This window comes from Geospiza fortis, unplaced genomic scaffold (assembly GCF_000277835.1).
Source record: "Geospiza fortis unplaced genomic scaffold, GeoFor_1.0 scaffold182, whole genome shotgun sequence".
In the NCBI taxonomy this organism is placed as follows: Eukaryota; Metazoa; Chordata; class Aves; order Passeriformes; family Thraupidae; genus Geospiza; species Geospiza fortis.
The window spans coordinates 1882069-1896682 of record NW_005054367.1 but is presented as its reverse complement, the minus strand read 5'-3'; the positions used below and the strand labels follow the sequence as shown (position 1 = coordinate 1896682).

Genomic DNA, 14614 nt, shown 5'->3' with positions numbered 1-14614 from the left:
CAGGGTTTCCCAAGATTTTTCCTTTGTGATGTGGATGCTGCCAAGACTGTTGCCTATTCCCCTCTTTAGAGACAAGCAGCCACCATCCACAAGGCCAAAAAGTTTGAGAAAACCACATCCCATGTATGGATTTTTTACTTTATTTAGAGAAAAGAGAAAAGGTTATTGTGTCACACAAAGGACATCAGGGAAGACACCACCGTATTCAAACAAAATTCTTTTATTGAAAGTGTAATGGAGATTTCTTCATATTGCTTTGATGAAATGAGAGACAGCAGCTGTAGACAAATATGCTTTTTTTTATAAACAAATGCAAATGGATAAGGTAAAAATAAAGCATTTTTTTAACTTGTACCTTTAAGCAACATAATCACAATATATACACAAAGAAAGCTAAAATAAAGCTATGTTGAAACCAAAGTGTTTCAACCAATACATTAGATAATTACAGATTGTGTCAATAAATACCCAGTTTTTAAACTGTTTAACAGGCAACTTTTTACACAGATACCAAGAAGAAAAAAAAATTATATATTTACAATTCAGTGCCCTGGGGAAAAAAAAAAAGAGAAAAAAAATATTTTTTTTCTTTTTTGGCACCAACACAAATAAAAAGAATAAATTACTGAAAAAAATCCACAAGGCAGGAGTCAATCCCAATAATTCATTTTAAAAAAGTGTGTGTGTGTATAAGAAACCTAGGAATGTTACAAAATATATTCGTGCCAATAAATACAGAAGGCTACCAGACTGTCAACTGTCAGTATTTTTGATGCAGTCTGAAGGAACTGAAGGAACTACCACCTAGGAGATAACCGGAAAGGGGATCTTTCAGTCTAAAGAAACAATGACGACAATGAAAAATAATAATAAAAATAATAATAATTATAATAACAATAATAATAACAATAATTATAATAATAATAATAGATATATCCAGGAAATCCTCCATCTGCCAGTAGTATTCCTACAGTCGCCCCGGGGGCGATGCCTTGAGGGAGGAAGCGGCGGCGAGCGTGGGCTCAGGACCCGCTCATGGCCGTGGGGAGTCAGCTCCACTTCCAAGTTGACCGGCTCAATACCAGAGAAGATGTACAATTAAATAGCAATAATGAGGATTTAAAAAAAAAAAAAAAACCCAAGCAACCCACGTTTCGTACGCCAGAAGTTTCCTAAATTGCCGGCAGGTTTGCAGCAAGGCACCTGTCGAAGAGCAGGTATCCAAGAGCACCATCCCTGTGGTCGGGGATACAAACAGTTCAGCCAATGGAAAAATCCTCACATCCATGTTTCGGGGTTGGTTCCCTTGTCTGTGTGTCTCTGCACCCCCAGAAGTTCCCTCCAGCTGCTCCCAGGGCAGCAGAGCTGGGGACACCAGAACTGTCTCCTCCTCCTGTGCTGGTAATGCCAGGAATCACTCCCATCACCAAATTTTCCAAGGGGGAATTTAAAGCCGGTAGGTTTTAAATCCATTTTGCTTTTTCCATACCACTGGTGTAGGCACTTAGTGTATCACTGATGCACAGATTTTTTTGTCCAGTTACATCTTATGGCCAAACAGTGTCATGCTCTCAGACTGACTTAAATAACAAAAGGCCAAGGCAGCCTCCAGTATCCTTCCTAAACACAAAGATTTCTCTCATTTCAAAAACCAAAAGCCTTCAGTTTTTCAGCTTGGTCTTCAGGTCTTCAAAAACTGTACTCACAGGACAAATAACCCAAAAATTTCATATCCATCTGTTTTGCTTGAATTACTTGATTCACCTATATAAAAATGTAGTACAATCAGTGTGACCCACTGGATTTTGGAGCTGCGACATCCTCGGTGCTGGGGAGTCCTAAGGAGCACTTGCTGAGGAGCTTGAGCACTGCTGCTGTTTTGGCTTTGCTCTCCCAAAGCCCCCCACGAGGGCTGCCAAGGTCCTTATGGTTACACCTCCCCACCGCTGCTGACAGTTCCTCTGCATATTCAGGCACCATAACTGATGGGGAAAGATCTCATGGCCAAATCCCTAGGAAATTAAATAAATTATAAAATAATTTACAAAAAGGGGTTGGGTTTTGTTTCGTGCTAGTATTAATGTTACTTCTTAAATAGTTGAAGGTTTTGCTTGCTTTGCTCTCCACAGTGACATTATGGAGACCAAACACCATTCTCATGTCTACGACAAGGCTGGGATAAACCAAGGGATGTTGCACAAACTCTTCCCTCATCCCTCCCCTCCCACACCACTTCTGTTCAGTGTTTTTAGAAATGTGAAGTGAAGACCAAACAGCCAACATCGTTCAGACTCAGAAAAACCAGGGTCATCTTCCTCCTGAAGACCTTATTGCCCTTCCAGGTCATCGACAAACCACAGTGCTATTCACGTACTACAGGTAGAAAATAAATAAATACAGATATATTATGCAAAAAAATATGATTGTACACATAATACATCTGAGGTATTACCAATTTAAATAAGGTTTCATGCTAGTTCAAGCTTCAGTGGCTAGTTAAATTCTGGAATTTGCAATAAATAGATGAAGAATGATTATGTATATAGTGTATGGATCTCTTCTGTAAACCTCATCAGATTTAAACGTAAGAGTGTGTTGGGCCAACTCTTACGCAAACCACAAATTTTCACAATAAATACAGCTTCAAAAAGTTGCCTTAAAAACTTCCTGCAACACTGAAACGTTTGTAGAAGGGGCTGTGTGGACGACTGGCAACATTAGCGAGGAGTTTTTCTCAACAGGTCTTTTCGTACAAAACACAAGGAAATTCTCATGTGAAAGTCTTTCTCCCTCCCTCCCTTCCCCACCCCATCATGAAAGTTTAGAAATTTTTGCACAAACAGCAAGAGAACTGATTGTAGCTGCAGTATGTCAAAATGTCCATGTTGTATAAAGACCAAAAATAGTTCATTTGCTTAGAAAGTCTTCTGCTGTTGCTGTTTTTTCCTCCTTATATTTGAGTAGCACACCATCCTTTCAGAGAAAGTTTGCCTGTACAACTGTTCCTCCATTTTCCTTTTGGCATCAGTCCTTGCCTGAGCCACATCAGTGTTTCACACCTTCACTGTCTCCATCAGTGATGACTTGATGGCATCCTCCAAAAGTTGATTGTCTGTGAAAGGGGCCGGGGTTTCAGGGACGGATTCAGACAAACCAATGAGGGACTCCAAGAAACAGGAGCCCTGATCTCCAGCTTGCGGGAAGCCAGGGAAATTAGGCAACTGAAACTGTAACGCTGAGAAGTTATCCAGGTTCTCATACTCCTTTAAGGAGTTGTAAAGGGGTCCCAAGTTATAGTCCGAGAAGGACTGGAAGAAATCCAAGGAATCAGAGGAAAGGCTGAGGTCGGCGTAGCTCTTGGAGCAGGGCTCAGCAGAGGAGGGGGCGCAGCAGGACAGCCCATCGCACCTCCCATGGGCTGCATCCTCCAGCAAACCCCCGCTGTCCTGGTTGGCATTCTCATCCAGGCACTCCGAGAGGTGGGACAAGTGGCCAGGGACGGGCTTGGCCTCGCTGCCGTGGTCCTCGATGAAGAAGTCAGTGGGATGGAAGCAGCCGAGGTCATCCTGGCCACGCCTGCTCTCCTCCTCGGCGTCCGAGTCGTTGAAGTGGAGGATGCGCGCCAAGCCGTCGTCGTCGACGTCCGACTGGGATTTGTCAGAGGGGAGGCTCTCGTAGGGCTCCTCCAGGTCCTCGCTGGGGTGCGAGGAGATGGAGGAGTCTGTCATGTCACTGCTGCAGCTGTTCTCCCCCAGGGCCTCCAGCTCAGGGCTGAACTGGAAGGCAGGTGCCAGCGGCACCGTGCGCTCCTCCAGCGAGCCCTTCCCTGCCGCGCATCCCAGCGCAGGGAGCCGCTCCCGGAAAGGGGGCTCAGCCTCCACCACCTTCTCACTGCTCTGCTGCTGCTTCTCCAGCTCCAGCTTCATGATGGTGTGGATGAAATGCGTCTGCACACGGGCCTGGTTGAACTCGATCCTGCCCTCAGTGTTGCCACAGCCATCCTTGGTGCAGCCGCAGGGAAAGGAGGTGTGATCCATCTGGCAACAGGGAGAAGCAGAGGGGGAGGGTTAGGATTGAACCCAGTGGCATAAAACCAAAACTGCCTGTGACTCATCTGCCCTGAGAAACCAAGTAACAGCTGAGGGGTTTAAAAGCAGAAAGAAAAAAAAAAACAAAAGCACCCTGCTCTTTTGAAGAGGTGTCATAAAAAGTTGGATTTCAGTACAAGTGAAGAAAAAAGATTCAAAAACAAAAAGCAAAATAAAATGGTCCAAAAGGAGACATAAGGGAGCAAGAGTGAGTTTTTTCTTTATTGCTATTTAATGATTTCACTATCTGATCTGCAGCAGCCACTAGAGGGGGGCTGCGACACACACATGGCGCACCCGTGTGCACCCACCTCCGCCACCCCCAGCTTCCAAACACGGCACCGAGGGAGAAAGCAGCGCCCAGAATAGGGAATGAGGCTCCCTAAATACAGCTGGGCAGGCACCTGCAAAAAACACCCTGAAAAATATAACTCACTAATTGAATAGAGGGGGATTATCCCACTGTGCAGGTGGCCTGCACAGCTCTGCTGTGGGCTGACGCTCAGCTGACACTCCCACGTTCGCCTGAGCGCACTGGGATTTGTGACACACACCAGAAGAAAAAGGAATTAAAAATAAAACCTGGGGGAGGGGGAGAAAGTGCAGCCTCGTGTGAGGAGCAAGGAGCTCTTCCTTGCAGACATTCCCACGTGGCCCAACAGGAGATCAAGCAGGTATGGATCTCATGGGAACGTAAAGCAGGGACATTCTCATTGCAGCCTGGGGATGGCTGAGTGTGTGATTTGGGACGAGAATGCTTTCAAGCAGTGCCTGCCTTGCAGCCTGAGGGATGCTCCAAGAGCTTTCCTCACCTCCAAGAGCAGGTGGGAGCAATGGATTTACAGGCTACCCCAGCTCTGTCCAAAGATTCCAAAAACAAAAAGCAAAACAAAATGGTCCAAAAGGAGATATAAGGGAGCAAAAGTAAGCTTTTTCTTGCTCACACCCCCCTGCTCTAATGCACAGCTGGAGCCACAGCATCCCCCCATGCCCAGGGGTGGGGCTGTACCTGACATTTAATGCCTGCCAAGCTGCAGCTGCAGGTCTCAGGGTCGCAGACCTCGCGGCAGTCGCAGCCGCAGTCCTCCCGGGACAGGCGGATGTTGTGCAGCTCCCGCTTCTCCTCCTTGTCGATCTTCTTCACGCCCACGGCCTTCAGCAGCGCCCGCCTCTTCTTGGCGGGGTAGGGCTGCAGGAAGAAGCCATCCTCCAGGTCCACGTTGCTGACGTCGATGTCGTCGTCGGAGATGTCCTCGATGGTGAGCTGGTTGGCCTCTTCCGACTCCTTGGTGCCGTTCATGGTTAGCTGAGGGCAGAAAATGGACAAAGCCTTAGGGGCTTGTTTGGGACACAGAGCCATTGGAACCCCCAGGTGAGGGGAAACAAGAAAGGGATGAGCTCTTCCCCATGGTAGTCAGCCTCAGGATCAACATCTAAGTCAGAGCCCACAAAGACCTGACTGGTCTTTCTGACTGGGATATCAAGTATCTAAATCAGAAATTAAAAAACTCTGGGAGACGCTAAGAGGAGTCTCAAGAGGATCCCAGGACAGAGAGGTACCACCAAAAGAGCAAAAATGTCTTCTGTGTCTTTTCACTTTTCAAAGGTGAAGAACTAAATGAAAGTCCCCCCACTGGAGCCTGTGTTTTTTGGAGACCCAGACTGAGAGCTAAGGATTGATGCTCCCAGGTCTCAGAGGCTCTTGCTAAAAACTGGCCAATTAACCAACAGCATCCACCAGCTCCTCATCAACCCAGCCCCATGCTCCTCACTCACTTTCCATTTCAACGCTTCCAACTTCTCCTCTTTTAATTTCTCTTCAAGCTTGCCCCGACGGACGTTTTCCTGCTCCTTTGAAAACTCTGCCAGCGTGAACTGGCGGGAGGAGCTGTGTTTGCTCACCATGCCCAGGGTACAGCCCCCACGGCTAGGCACGCTCGTGAAGCCCTGGCAGCGTGGGAAGTAAAACACAGTGACCCGGTCAAACTCCACATTGTTCTTCTTTAGCCGCTTGGATTTCTTCAGGATTGACGTGGCTAAAAAAGGAGAGAATTAAAAAAAAAGAAAAAGCACTAAGCCATGCTGCGGATGGAATAGAAATATTACAAACAGGCAGGATTTGTAATTACTCTCTCAACAGAAAAACACTGGGACAAAGCTACAACATTGCTTGGTGGTGTTTTAGGAGCTAGCACTTCAGAGGTGGGATGAGGATGGAGAGGAAGCTAAGCCAAGCCCTGCTGCATCAGAGTCACCAATGAGATTCACCCTGTGAGGTGGCTGCTGCTTCTCCTTCCCGCCTGACTTCCCCAGGAACATACATTTGCTTATTCTTCACGTGTGGCAGAGCACAATGAACAAGCAACCAGTCATCCTACACATCTGTCTTTCTAAATCCACTCTGCCCCAAGCTCAGGAGCCCCTGGTCTGCTCCTGGGATGCCAGGGCATTGCTATTCCTGGTGCTTCATGGCTCCAGCTTTTGTGGCAGGGCAGAAAACTGCCCAAATTGCTGTTTTTTCTGGTACTTCCTCTCACCATCCACTGGGAGGAACTCTGAATCTATGGTTTGTTCTCAAGAGACTCATTTGAGAGCAGCTGCAAAGATGTTAATCTTTGTGCAGGTGATCCCTGGGTAAACACGGCAATACATGACTCTGGTTTATCTTAAACTGCTGAAACATGTTACACATCATTTAGAGCAGAGCCTCTCCAGAGATACCTGGCCCTGCACAGCTGCACATGCAAACACAGTAGATGCAGGGGGACTAATTAGTCAGGGCAGGTTCAGAGTCAGTGAGTTTCCACGAGTGTGGCCTGCCAAGAAAGTAAAGCCAGGCACAGCCACGTGAGCGTGGCAGGAATAAGAGCCAGCTACACCTGAATTTGTGGTGGGGAGGCATTTCTGGTCCCATTCTCTGCTAGTGCAGGGGTGCTTTGGTTGGAAAAAAATAACCCAGAAAGGGTGGGTGACTGCTGCAGAGCTGGGATCAAGCGCTGCTCTTTGGGAGGCAGAGCCACAAGCAGCCCTGCAGTGGGACCCAAGGAAAAGACTGCAAACAACCTGAGGAGCTCAGCTGCTTTGGTGGGCCCCAAAGGCTGTGAAAGTGCAAGACTGGACAGTTAACTGCACCCACATTTCACCGGTCTCACTTGCCAAAATATAGTGTTTCAGTTTCATGTGGGAAAAAAAAAAAAAGATAAAAAAGAAGTGTTCACCCAGCTGTGTCAGCAGCTTCTGCTCAATAGCTGGGGGTTCACACTGGGCCCTGCAGTCGCTCTGATCATATCTTTGCACTGTGAGTTGCATTTTCACAATAACCTTGACTCAATCTCCTAAAACACGAGCTCTTTATCAGAAGGCAAGTTAACCACCACGATCGTCTATCGGCCGAGCTGCTGCACTTTGGCATTTGCTCCTCTCTCCCTGCACCCCTCCTCTGAAATTGTTTTCCCATTCCTGACCCTTTTCCAATTGAGCCAGAGAGTACAAAAAGTTCATTGTTTTGTCACAAAACCTGGGAAGACAAGCAAGAATGAGACTCTTTATTATTACAAGACTTCTAAAGCCTTTTCAGACCACTGCGTGTTTGTGTATGTCTGCTAAGTGGACCTTAACTGCTATATACAGTGGGTGTTCAGTATAATTTACTAGGTTGGACTATTTCTCCTCCATGAAGATGTTCTTCTATTGTACTTTTTATTTTTCCCTTCACACGGCAGATAAAGGGCTTTACAACACTGCCTTCTGTGTGTTTTCCTAAAAGCTCTCAAAACTTACATTGCTGGGAAAACAAAATAGCTTTTATCTGTACTAGCAGCTCAGGCAATGTCAAACGTGTCATGTTCTTTGGCAAAGTACCCAATTTACGTAGGAAACAAGTTCTGAAATGGTAATTACGTTACTGGTTAATCATTTTTTAAAAAGAGCATTACAGGCCTTCACTGTCTGATTAGGTTTTGCCTGTGAAACAGCTTGACAGGGAATTGAGGGTTGGTGGGATGGTCTTGGAGCACAGGCTTGGAGGCACCCACATGCCTTTGTGCACACCCATCCTTGGGTTTCTATTCCTGCAAACCTGGACTTCAGCAAAAATATTCCAAAGGAATAATAAATACTGGGAGGAAGGGCTGAGGAAGACCACTGTGAGGAGGATGGATGACTATAAACCAGTGTCATGACAGGTACCAGGTGCCACAACCACTTCCAGCCGTAAAAGTGCGCCCCAAGGGGGTCTCTGTGAGACGATTACCCACCACCACCCTACAAAAATCCCACGCAGAGGCATGGCTGATCCGGGGAAAGCCAGAGCTACTCACGGGTGAAGCTGGACATTAAGGCAGAGCTGGGCTTGGGCTCTCCACGGGAATTCTCCTCATCGGTGTCCCAGCCTGAGGATGCTGAGGAGGAGAGGGGGGAGCAGGAGGAGGAGGAGCAGTAGGTGCTGTCATCTCCCAGCTCTTCATACTTCCTTTTCAATACTCCGCTCATGGTGACGCCGTTTTTGTCATATAACTGGAAAACAAAGGGAAAAAACCAACATGAAGCCAGGGAAATTTTAGCAGTTTCTAGTGATGAGCAGGACAGCTGTAACCCCCAGCAAGGCTTCCCCATCAGATCCACTTGGCCACGCAGATGTGAGTCCCAAAAAGTGTGCCCCTAAAACACCTCATCTTACTACACTCGCTGCGCACACCTGTGAATTTCTCTCCCATTTCCACAACACTGCAGAAGAAAGTGACTATCCCGGACAACAAACTGTCCAGAAACCAATCCAATCAACACAAATGTCATCAAACAGTAAGTATTACATTTTGCTTACTAATTCTTTTATGTTCACTCCTCACCCAGATCGCTTTCTATGCAGTTACAGCTTTAACGTCTTGCTAATTACAAAAATAAGCCAGTTTGCAGAAAACAATCTGTTGGCATGATTTACTTGCTACAGCCCCCCGGGGAAACAGACTTATTAAATGAAGCACTGAAATACAAATATATCAACTGTGAAGAACAGCCCTTCTCCTCACGGTGCCTTTCATAGTCAGTCTCCCATTCAATAAGCTATTCTTGTTTAGGCTGGGTTATGTATCAAGCATAGAAGCAATTAAAAACAACGCAGCTAATTAAAAACAAAGGAGCTCTGTACTTGCCTAGATTCCTAAATTTCCTGCATGCTTTGCCCCTGCTCATCTTAAAGGGAAAAAAAAAAATAAAAGAAAGCCAAAAATAACTGTGCTGCATCTTTTAAACTTCGCTTTTATAAAGTTTGTGCAAATTCAGGAGACCAAAAAAAAAAAAACCCCACAAAAGCTACAGCCTTTGCCTACAGTATGTTTGGAGGCTGCTGCCTGAGGGGTGGCTTGCTCTGACCCCATCCCACCAGGCTGTAAAGCACAACCACAGTGGGAGGGATGCAGCCCCAGCCCAGGAACTCCTTCCAGCAAGGAGGGGAGAGCCCCAGCAATGTGGGATGCTACCAGCCACCCCCATAATACACAAAAGCTAATGCATCCCTAGAATTTGGATCATATGGGACAGTAGACAGCCCAGGGATGGTGACAGTGCAGATACAGGGGTGCCAGACACCCAGTCCACATCCCCTCCCACCACATGAAACTTCTCCATTCTTTGCAACCCAAACACTTTCTCACCCCGCAAGTTAATTTAAGTCTCTGAAAAAGAAAAAACAAAACAAGAAAGCACTAAACCTGTCCTGCTGACAGACCTGAGGAGGCAGCACAGACACCACGCCAGTGGCAGAACCTCCCCACCATGGGATTTTCAGTGTCCTGGCTGCACCAAGCAGTATCACGTTGCAGGACAGGAGCTCACAGTCCCTTCCAAGTCCTGCACCAACCCTCCCTAATTATGTTTACCACCAGCTTCCCAGGAGACAATAGTCACCTTAAAGGTCAAAGAAGTCCCTGGCTGAAGCACTTCCCTGGCCTGGAGGAGTTAATCATTGGCTGCAAGGCGTGCTTACAGGGCCAGCCCGTCCCCCTGAACCTGGGGAGAAGTGATCCCTCCATCCCTCCTCCTCCTCCTCCTCAACAGACCTGGAGCTGCAGGTGGTTTTGCCACAGAGGGGTTGTTGTTTTTTTGGCCTTAATCCAAAATAGATGCAGAGAAGGTGGATTTGGCCACCCTCCAGCCCCAGCAGCACATGTCCTACCCAACACCTGGATTAACCCCTTTCCTGCCTGCTCCATGGCAAAGCTGAGCTCACAGGTGGCCACAAAACAGCAAATAACAAACTTTTTATTTGCCTTATTTTTGTGTATGTGCCTCCTGCCCTGTCTCATGTTTGCTTTAAGAAACAATCAGAAGCAAAGGAATTCTCCAAATCCGTGGTAGGGGTCCGAATCAAAGCCTGGGCTGCTTTTTGTTTGCAGAGGTTTGCAGACCCCACTGTCCACCTGGAATGGACAAAAATTTTGCAAAAAAAACCCAACAAACCCACATGTGGCTTGAAAGAGCATCAGCTCCTGCTGCAGAGAGAATGCTCCACAGGACAGTGAGGGATGACAGTGAGGGATGCCACTACAGCCAAGGGAATGAGGAACCAGCTCCCTAAAATGCCTGTAGGACACATTTCCAAGAGCAAACACCCTCAGAGATGCGATGCTGACCACATCCAAGTCCTGTGGGAGACATCAGAGGCTGCTGGAGCAGCCAAGGCCATGCTGCTGAGACAGGGATAACTCCCAGGGCTGGACCAAAGATGCAGCAGCCCTGATGCTCAGGTCACCTGCCAAGCCAACAGCCCATCAGGGGCTGCACCACATCCCCCCAGACCAACCCCAGAGGGAAACCAGAGCGCTCTCCCACAGCCAGAGAACCCAGCTAACACAAACACCAAGCCAGAGCCAAGGCAAGCTGTGCATAAGATGGTGCAATTCTATTTATTTATTTTTTAAATACTATCACCAGCCAGGAGGATGAAGGGAGGTTTGTGCAGCTCCCCATCTATGAGAATGAGCCAAATGGATAGGGGAAAAAAACCACTTTTGGCACGCTGTCTTCTTCAAGACACCTATTGTTTTGTTAATGCAAAGGAGGTGTTGTGCAAACAGGATTCCCAGCTGATGGGAAAAAGCTGGTGAACCCGCTGCCCACCAGCCAAAATACAGTGATTTTCTCCTGTTACACCTTCCCCCTCATTGCTGATTTATGGCTGTGATGTTTTCCAAGCCAAATTTTCAAATCCTTCTCAGGAGAGACGTAGTGGAGCTTCACCCATCAGTGTCTGTTTCTACCCTACCCCAAAAAATCCTCCAGATGGGCATTTTACTGTCAAAGCCAGGGTGATCCTCTGCTCCCCTCCTCACCCTGGCATGTGGAGACAGAATTCACATCAGCAATTTGGATGCTGCCTTTAAAGCCATGTCGCCAAGGCCACTGGTCACTCAGCCAAAAAAGCCCAGAGGCCCATTCAGACACAATGAGGATATTTTAATTGCAGTAATTTTGCAAGCAACCTTAAACCCACAGCAGTGTCTTAAAAGCAAGTCCCAAAAATGTCCACAGCAGAATGGAAAAAAAATAAATATCTATATCTGAGTTTGCCATTGCAAATCTCTGCAGGCACCATGGAGTGCAGGATTTTACCACCTTCTCTTTTTTCTTTTTTTTTTTTTTACATAACCTGAAATAAAATAATCCTATCTTCCTTTCAGTTGCCAAAAAAGACATTCTGTTCTTGGCTAAGACTTCTTACTCATCTATTTTACTGAAAACAGCTTTTGGAACAAGTACATAATGCAATGGATCAAACCCGCAGGAATTCCTCTCTGGCACCAGAACTCCCACTATCCTGGGAATACTTTCTAACAAATATTTAGCCCAGATGTGCATTCCTTTCTTTCTCTCTCCCTCCTTTTTTTTTTTCCTTTTTTTTTTTTTTTAAAGCATTAAAGTTTGGGTGGGGGGGAATAGGAGGGGGCAGTCCAGTTGGGGGGAAGGGAATCCAATCTGCAAAGTCCCATTTCTGGCACCCAACAAGTTGCAGGGTAAAGCCCTAATACACTGGAATGCAAGGAATTAATGTTTTAACTATCCTCCTCTTGGACGACGTCTCAACAGTAAATATTTCGAGTAATTTAGATTTAAGAAGGTTTGGCATTTGTTTAGCCAAGTGCAGAGGAAGGCAACTAAAAAACCCCTACCAGTGTCCAGGCTCCAGGAGTCTGCACAAAGAGGCTTTGGGCAGAATTAGGAGGAGGAGATGTTTCAGTGCTGTGTTTTGGGGCTGTAGATGTGCTTTGAAGCAGCAGCGCAAGCAAAGCAAAGGAAACTCCTCACAGAGACTCCAGCAGCTGCCTTTGCTTGTGCCACAATTCCCATGGCATTGCAGGAGAACACCCAGGAGCGAGGATATTTCAGATTTTAGGGGGGTTGGTCGGTGGAGCATCCTAAAGAATGGAAGGAACCCGATCTGTGCATGAGTTATTGAAAGCAAAGTTTCTTTTGCCAAGCGATCAAAGAAACAACAATCCCTCCGACCCCCCAAAAACTCAGCACAGTGCACTGGAAGTATTTGTTTTTCGGTGACTTTTTGAGCCGGTTTGCTGACTTTAAAGCTCAGGAAGACAAAGTGGAATTCTGCAGCCCAGGGAGGCCAAGTGGACTTATTCCAGCACACCGAGGTGGATGGACTGTTCCCAGCACACCGGGACGCTGGGAGCGAGTTCAGGACCGCGCTGAGCCGTGAGTCAGAGCGGCTCCCGCTCCCTCCCCCGGAGCCGCAGTGGCTGTGCAGGTCTAGCAGGAGTAAATATTAGTTTAAAAAACACCGCCGCATATTTTAGCCAGGTACGGCTGCGAGGGCAGCTCGTGGAGCAGCGCTGGGGGAGCTGCCGGGGCTGGGGGTTGTTTGCACGCCGCCGATTCTTGTGGGCAAAGAGATCTCGGTGCGAGAATCCCCAAAAAAGTGCTGCGGAGCTGAGCTTGCTGCTCAGCAATCCCAGAAATCTGATGTCTAACAGCAGTGGTGAGCCCAGTAACACTTCAGGGTTATTGAATAATCGCCGCACTATCAGCACTGATTCATTGCTCAATCATTTAACTATTTTAATTCTTTGCATATTTACTTAAGTGGTTTCCCCTGTGCCGCCGTGACAGCCTCCCGATGACAGCACTTCCCAATTTCGGGGCTGACTGGAGCCAAGGGGAGCGGGATCATCCCACCAGGAGCCTCCAGGGGACAGTCCCACGCGTGTTCCCAGCCACATAAAGCTGTGCTTTCCAGTTCAGACCAGATTATTTTCACCCAGCTGGGTCTAAGGTTTCATAACCTTGCTCCGGTTAAAAATAGCCTCTGCCTACTATGCAACAGCAAAACCCAAAGTACGTCGTGCTGCGGAGTGGGAGCATGAATCAGTCCGTAGCACCACGAGTTTGTGCTCCTGTCAGAGACTGAGCAGGCAAAACACCTTCCCCGGAAGGAGCAGCACAAGTGTTTACTCCGTCTCCCAATTTTTGGAAGGCCACAAAGGGGAAAAAAAAAAAAAAAAAAAAGGCTTGTCAGATTTTTCTACCAAGCCCCTTACTCCTTGCTGACAGCTTGAAAGGTAAATAAGAGATTTCAGCAAATACATTAAAGGTTATCTGACACGGCCCAAAATGAAAGGAAGTTCGGATGTAGTCGGCGCAGATTGTGCTGTAACAAACAGGAAAACAGCGAAGTGTGCTTTGTCTAGGAAAATCCTCTATTTGATCACACCTCATGAATAATTCACACCAGGTTTCCATATTTGTCCTCCTGTAGGTACACGCTGTGCGTTACCTTCCCTGCTATATATACGCACGCATTTCCTGCGCTGAATTATTAAAGCCTTTGCCGGGAGCTGCGGAGTCTCTCCGGGAGGAGAACAAACCCAACCATCCCGAAAATAACCCCTCCCCCCACCCCACACACACACACCTTGACGGGCTACCTCTGCAAACTGCTCAGCAGAGCAAAACTAAAATCATTTTCACCAAAAAAATAAAGTCATAAAATCAATTAATAATTGGTGATCAATTGCTGATAACAAATGATAAGACTTAACCTGGCAGTGCTGGGTTAAGGGTTGGAGTCGGGGATTTTAGAGGGCTTTTCCAGCCTTTAAGGATTCCCTCATTCTGTGACTTCGAGGTTTGTAAACGGCCGCGAGGGTTTTCCCTCCATCCATCCCACCCAGGCGTTGGCATTCCAGGCGTTAGTAAGGCTGAGCTGCTTTAGGAAAGGGCTGTCCCTGTGTGTCAGCCTCTTCCTACAGCGACATTATGTAACTCGGAGGTGACAGACACTTTTGAGGATGCCGGGGGTAGAGGAGGGAGTGGAGGGGAGCAGGCAGAAAAAATTATAAAAACCTGAGAAAACTTAGCAGCTGGGGGCGGCAGACGGGGTATCCTTTTTTTTTTTTTTTAATTTTTTAATTTTTTTCCCCTCCTTTTTTTCAGGTGGGCTGTAAAAGCCGCGATGTCTTATTTCGGGAAGCGAGGGGGGGAGGTGTGGGGGGTGCCCCGCTCCGTCTGTCCGCCCG

At 47.2% G+C, this 14614-nt stretch overlaps 1 protein-coding gene across 1 annotated transcript; it reads right to left on the bottom strand.

The window, feature by feature from the left end:
• Positions 1 to 2815: 2815 nt before the first annotated feature.
• Positions 2816 to 13477, bottom strand: CSRNP1 (cysteine and serine rich nuclear protein 1). Its single transcript, XM_005424337.3, has 5 exons — positions 12254 to 13477; positions 8408 to 8603; positions 5865 to 6124; positions 5098 to 5394; positions 2816 to 4037 (listed from the first exon to the last, which is right to left on the bottom strand). The coding sequence occupies exons 2-5, from the start codon at positions 8577 to 8579 to the stop codon at positions 3054 to 3056; spliced, it is 1713 nt and encodes a 570-aa protein (XP_005424394.1). The 5' UTR covers positions 8580 to 8603; positions 12254 to 13477; the 3' UTR covers positions 2816 to 3053.
• Positions 13478 to 14614: the final 1137 nt, after the last annotated feature.

What these genes read in the sequence shown, in the direction of transcription:
- CSRNP1 (XM_005424337.3), bottom strand. Translation starts at nt 8,579, where the DNA reads ATGAGCGGAGTATTGAAAAGGAAGTATGAAGAGCTGGGAGATGACAGC. An exon ending in CTTAATGTCCAGCTTCACCC is followed by an intron (nt 6,125 to 8,407) that starts GTGAGTAGCTCT and finishes CTCCTTTTTTAG; the next exon opens with CCACGTCAATCCTGAAGAAA. An exon ending in TGGAAGCGTTGAAATGGAAA is followed by an intron (nt 5,395 to 5,864) that starts GTGAGTGAGGAG and finishes TTCTGCCCTCAG; the next exon opens with CTAACCATGAACGGCACCAA.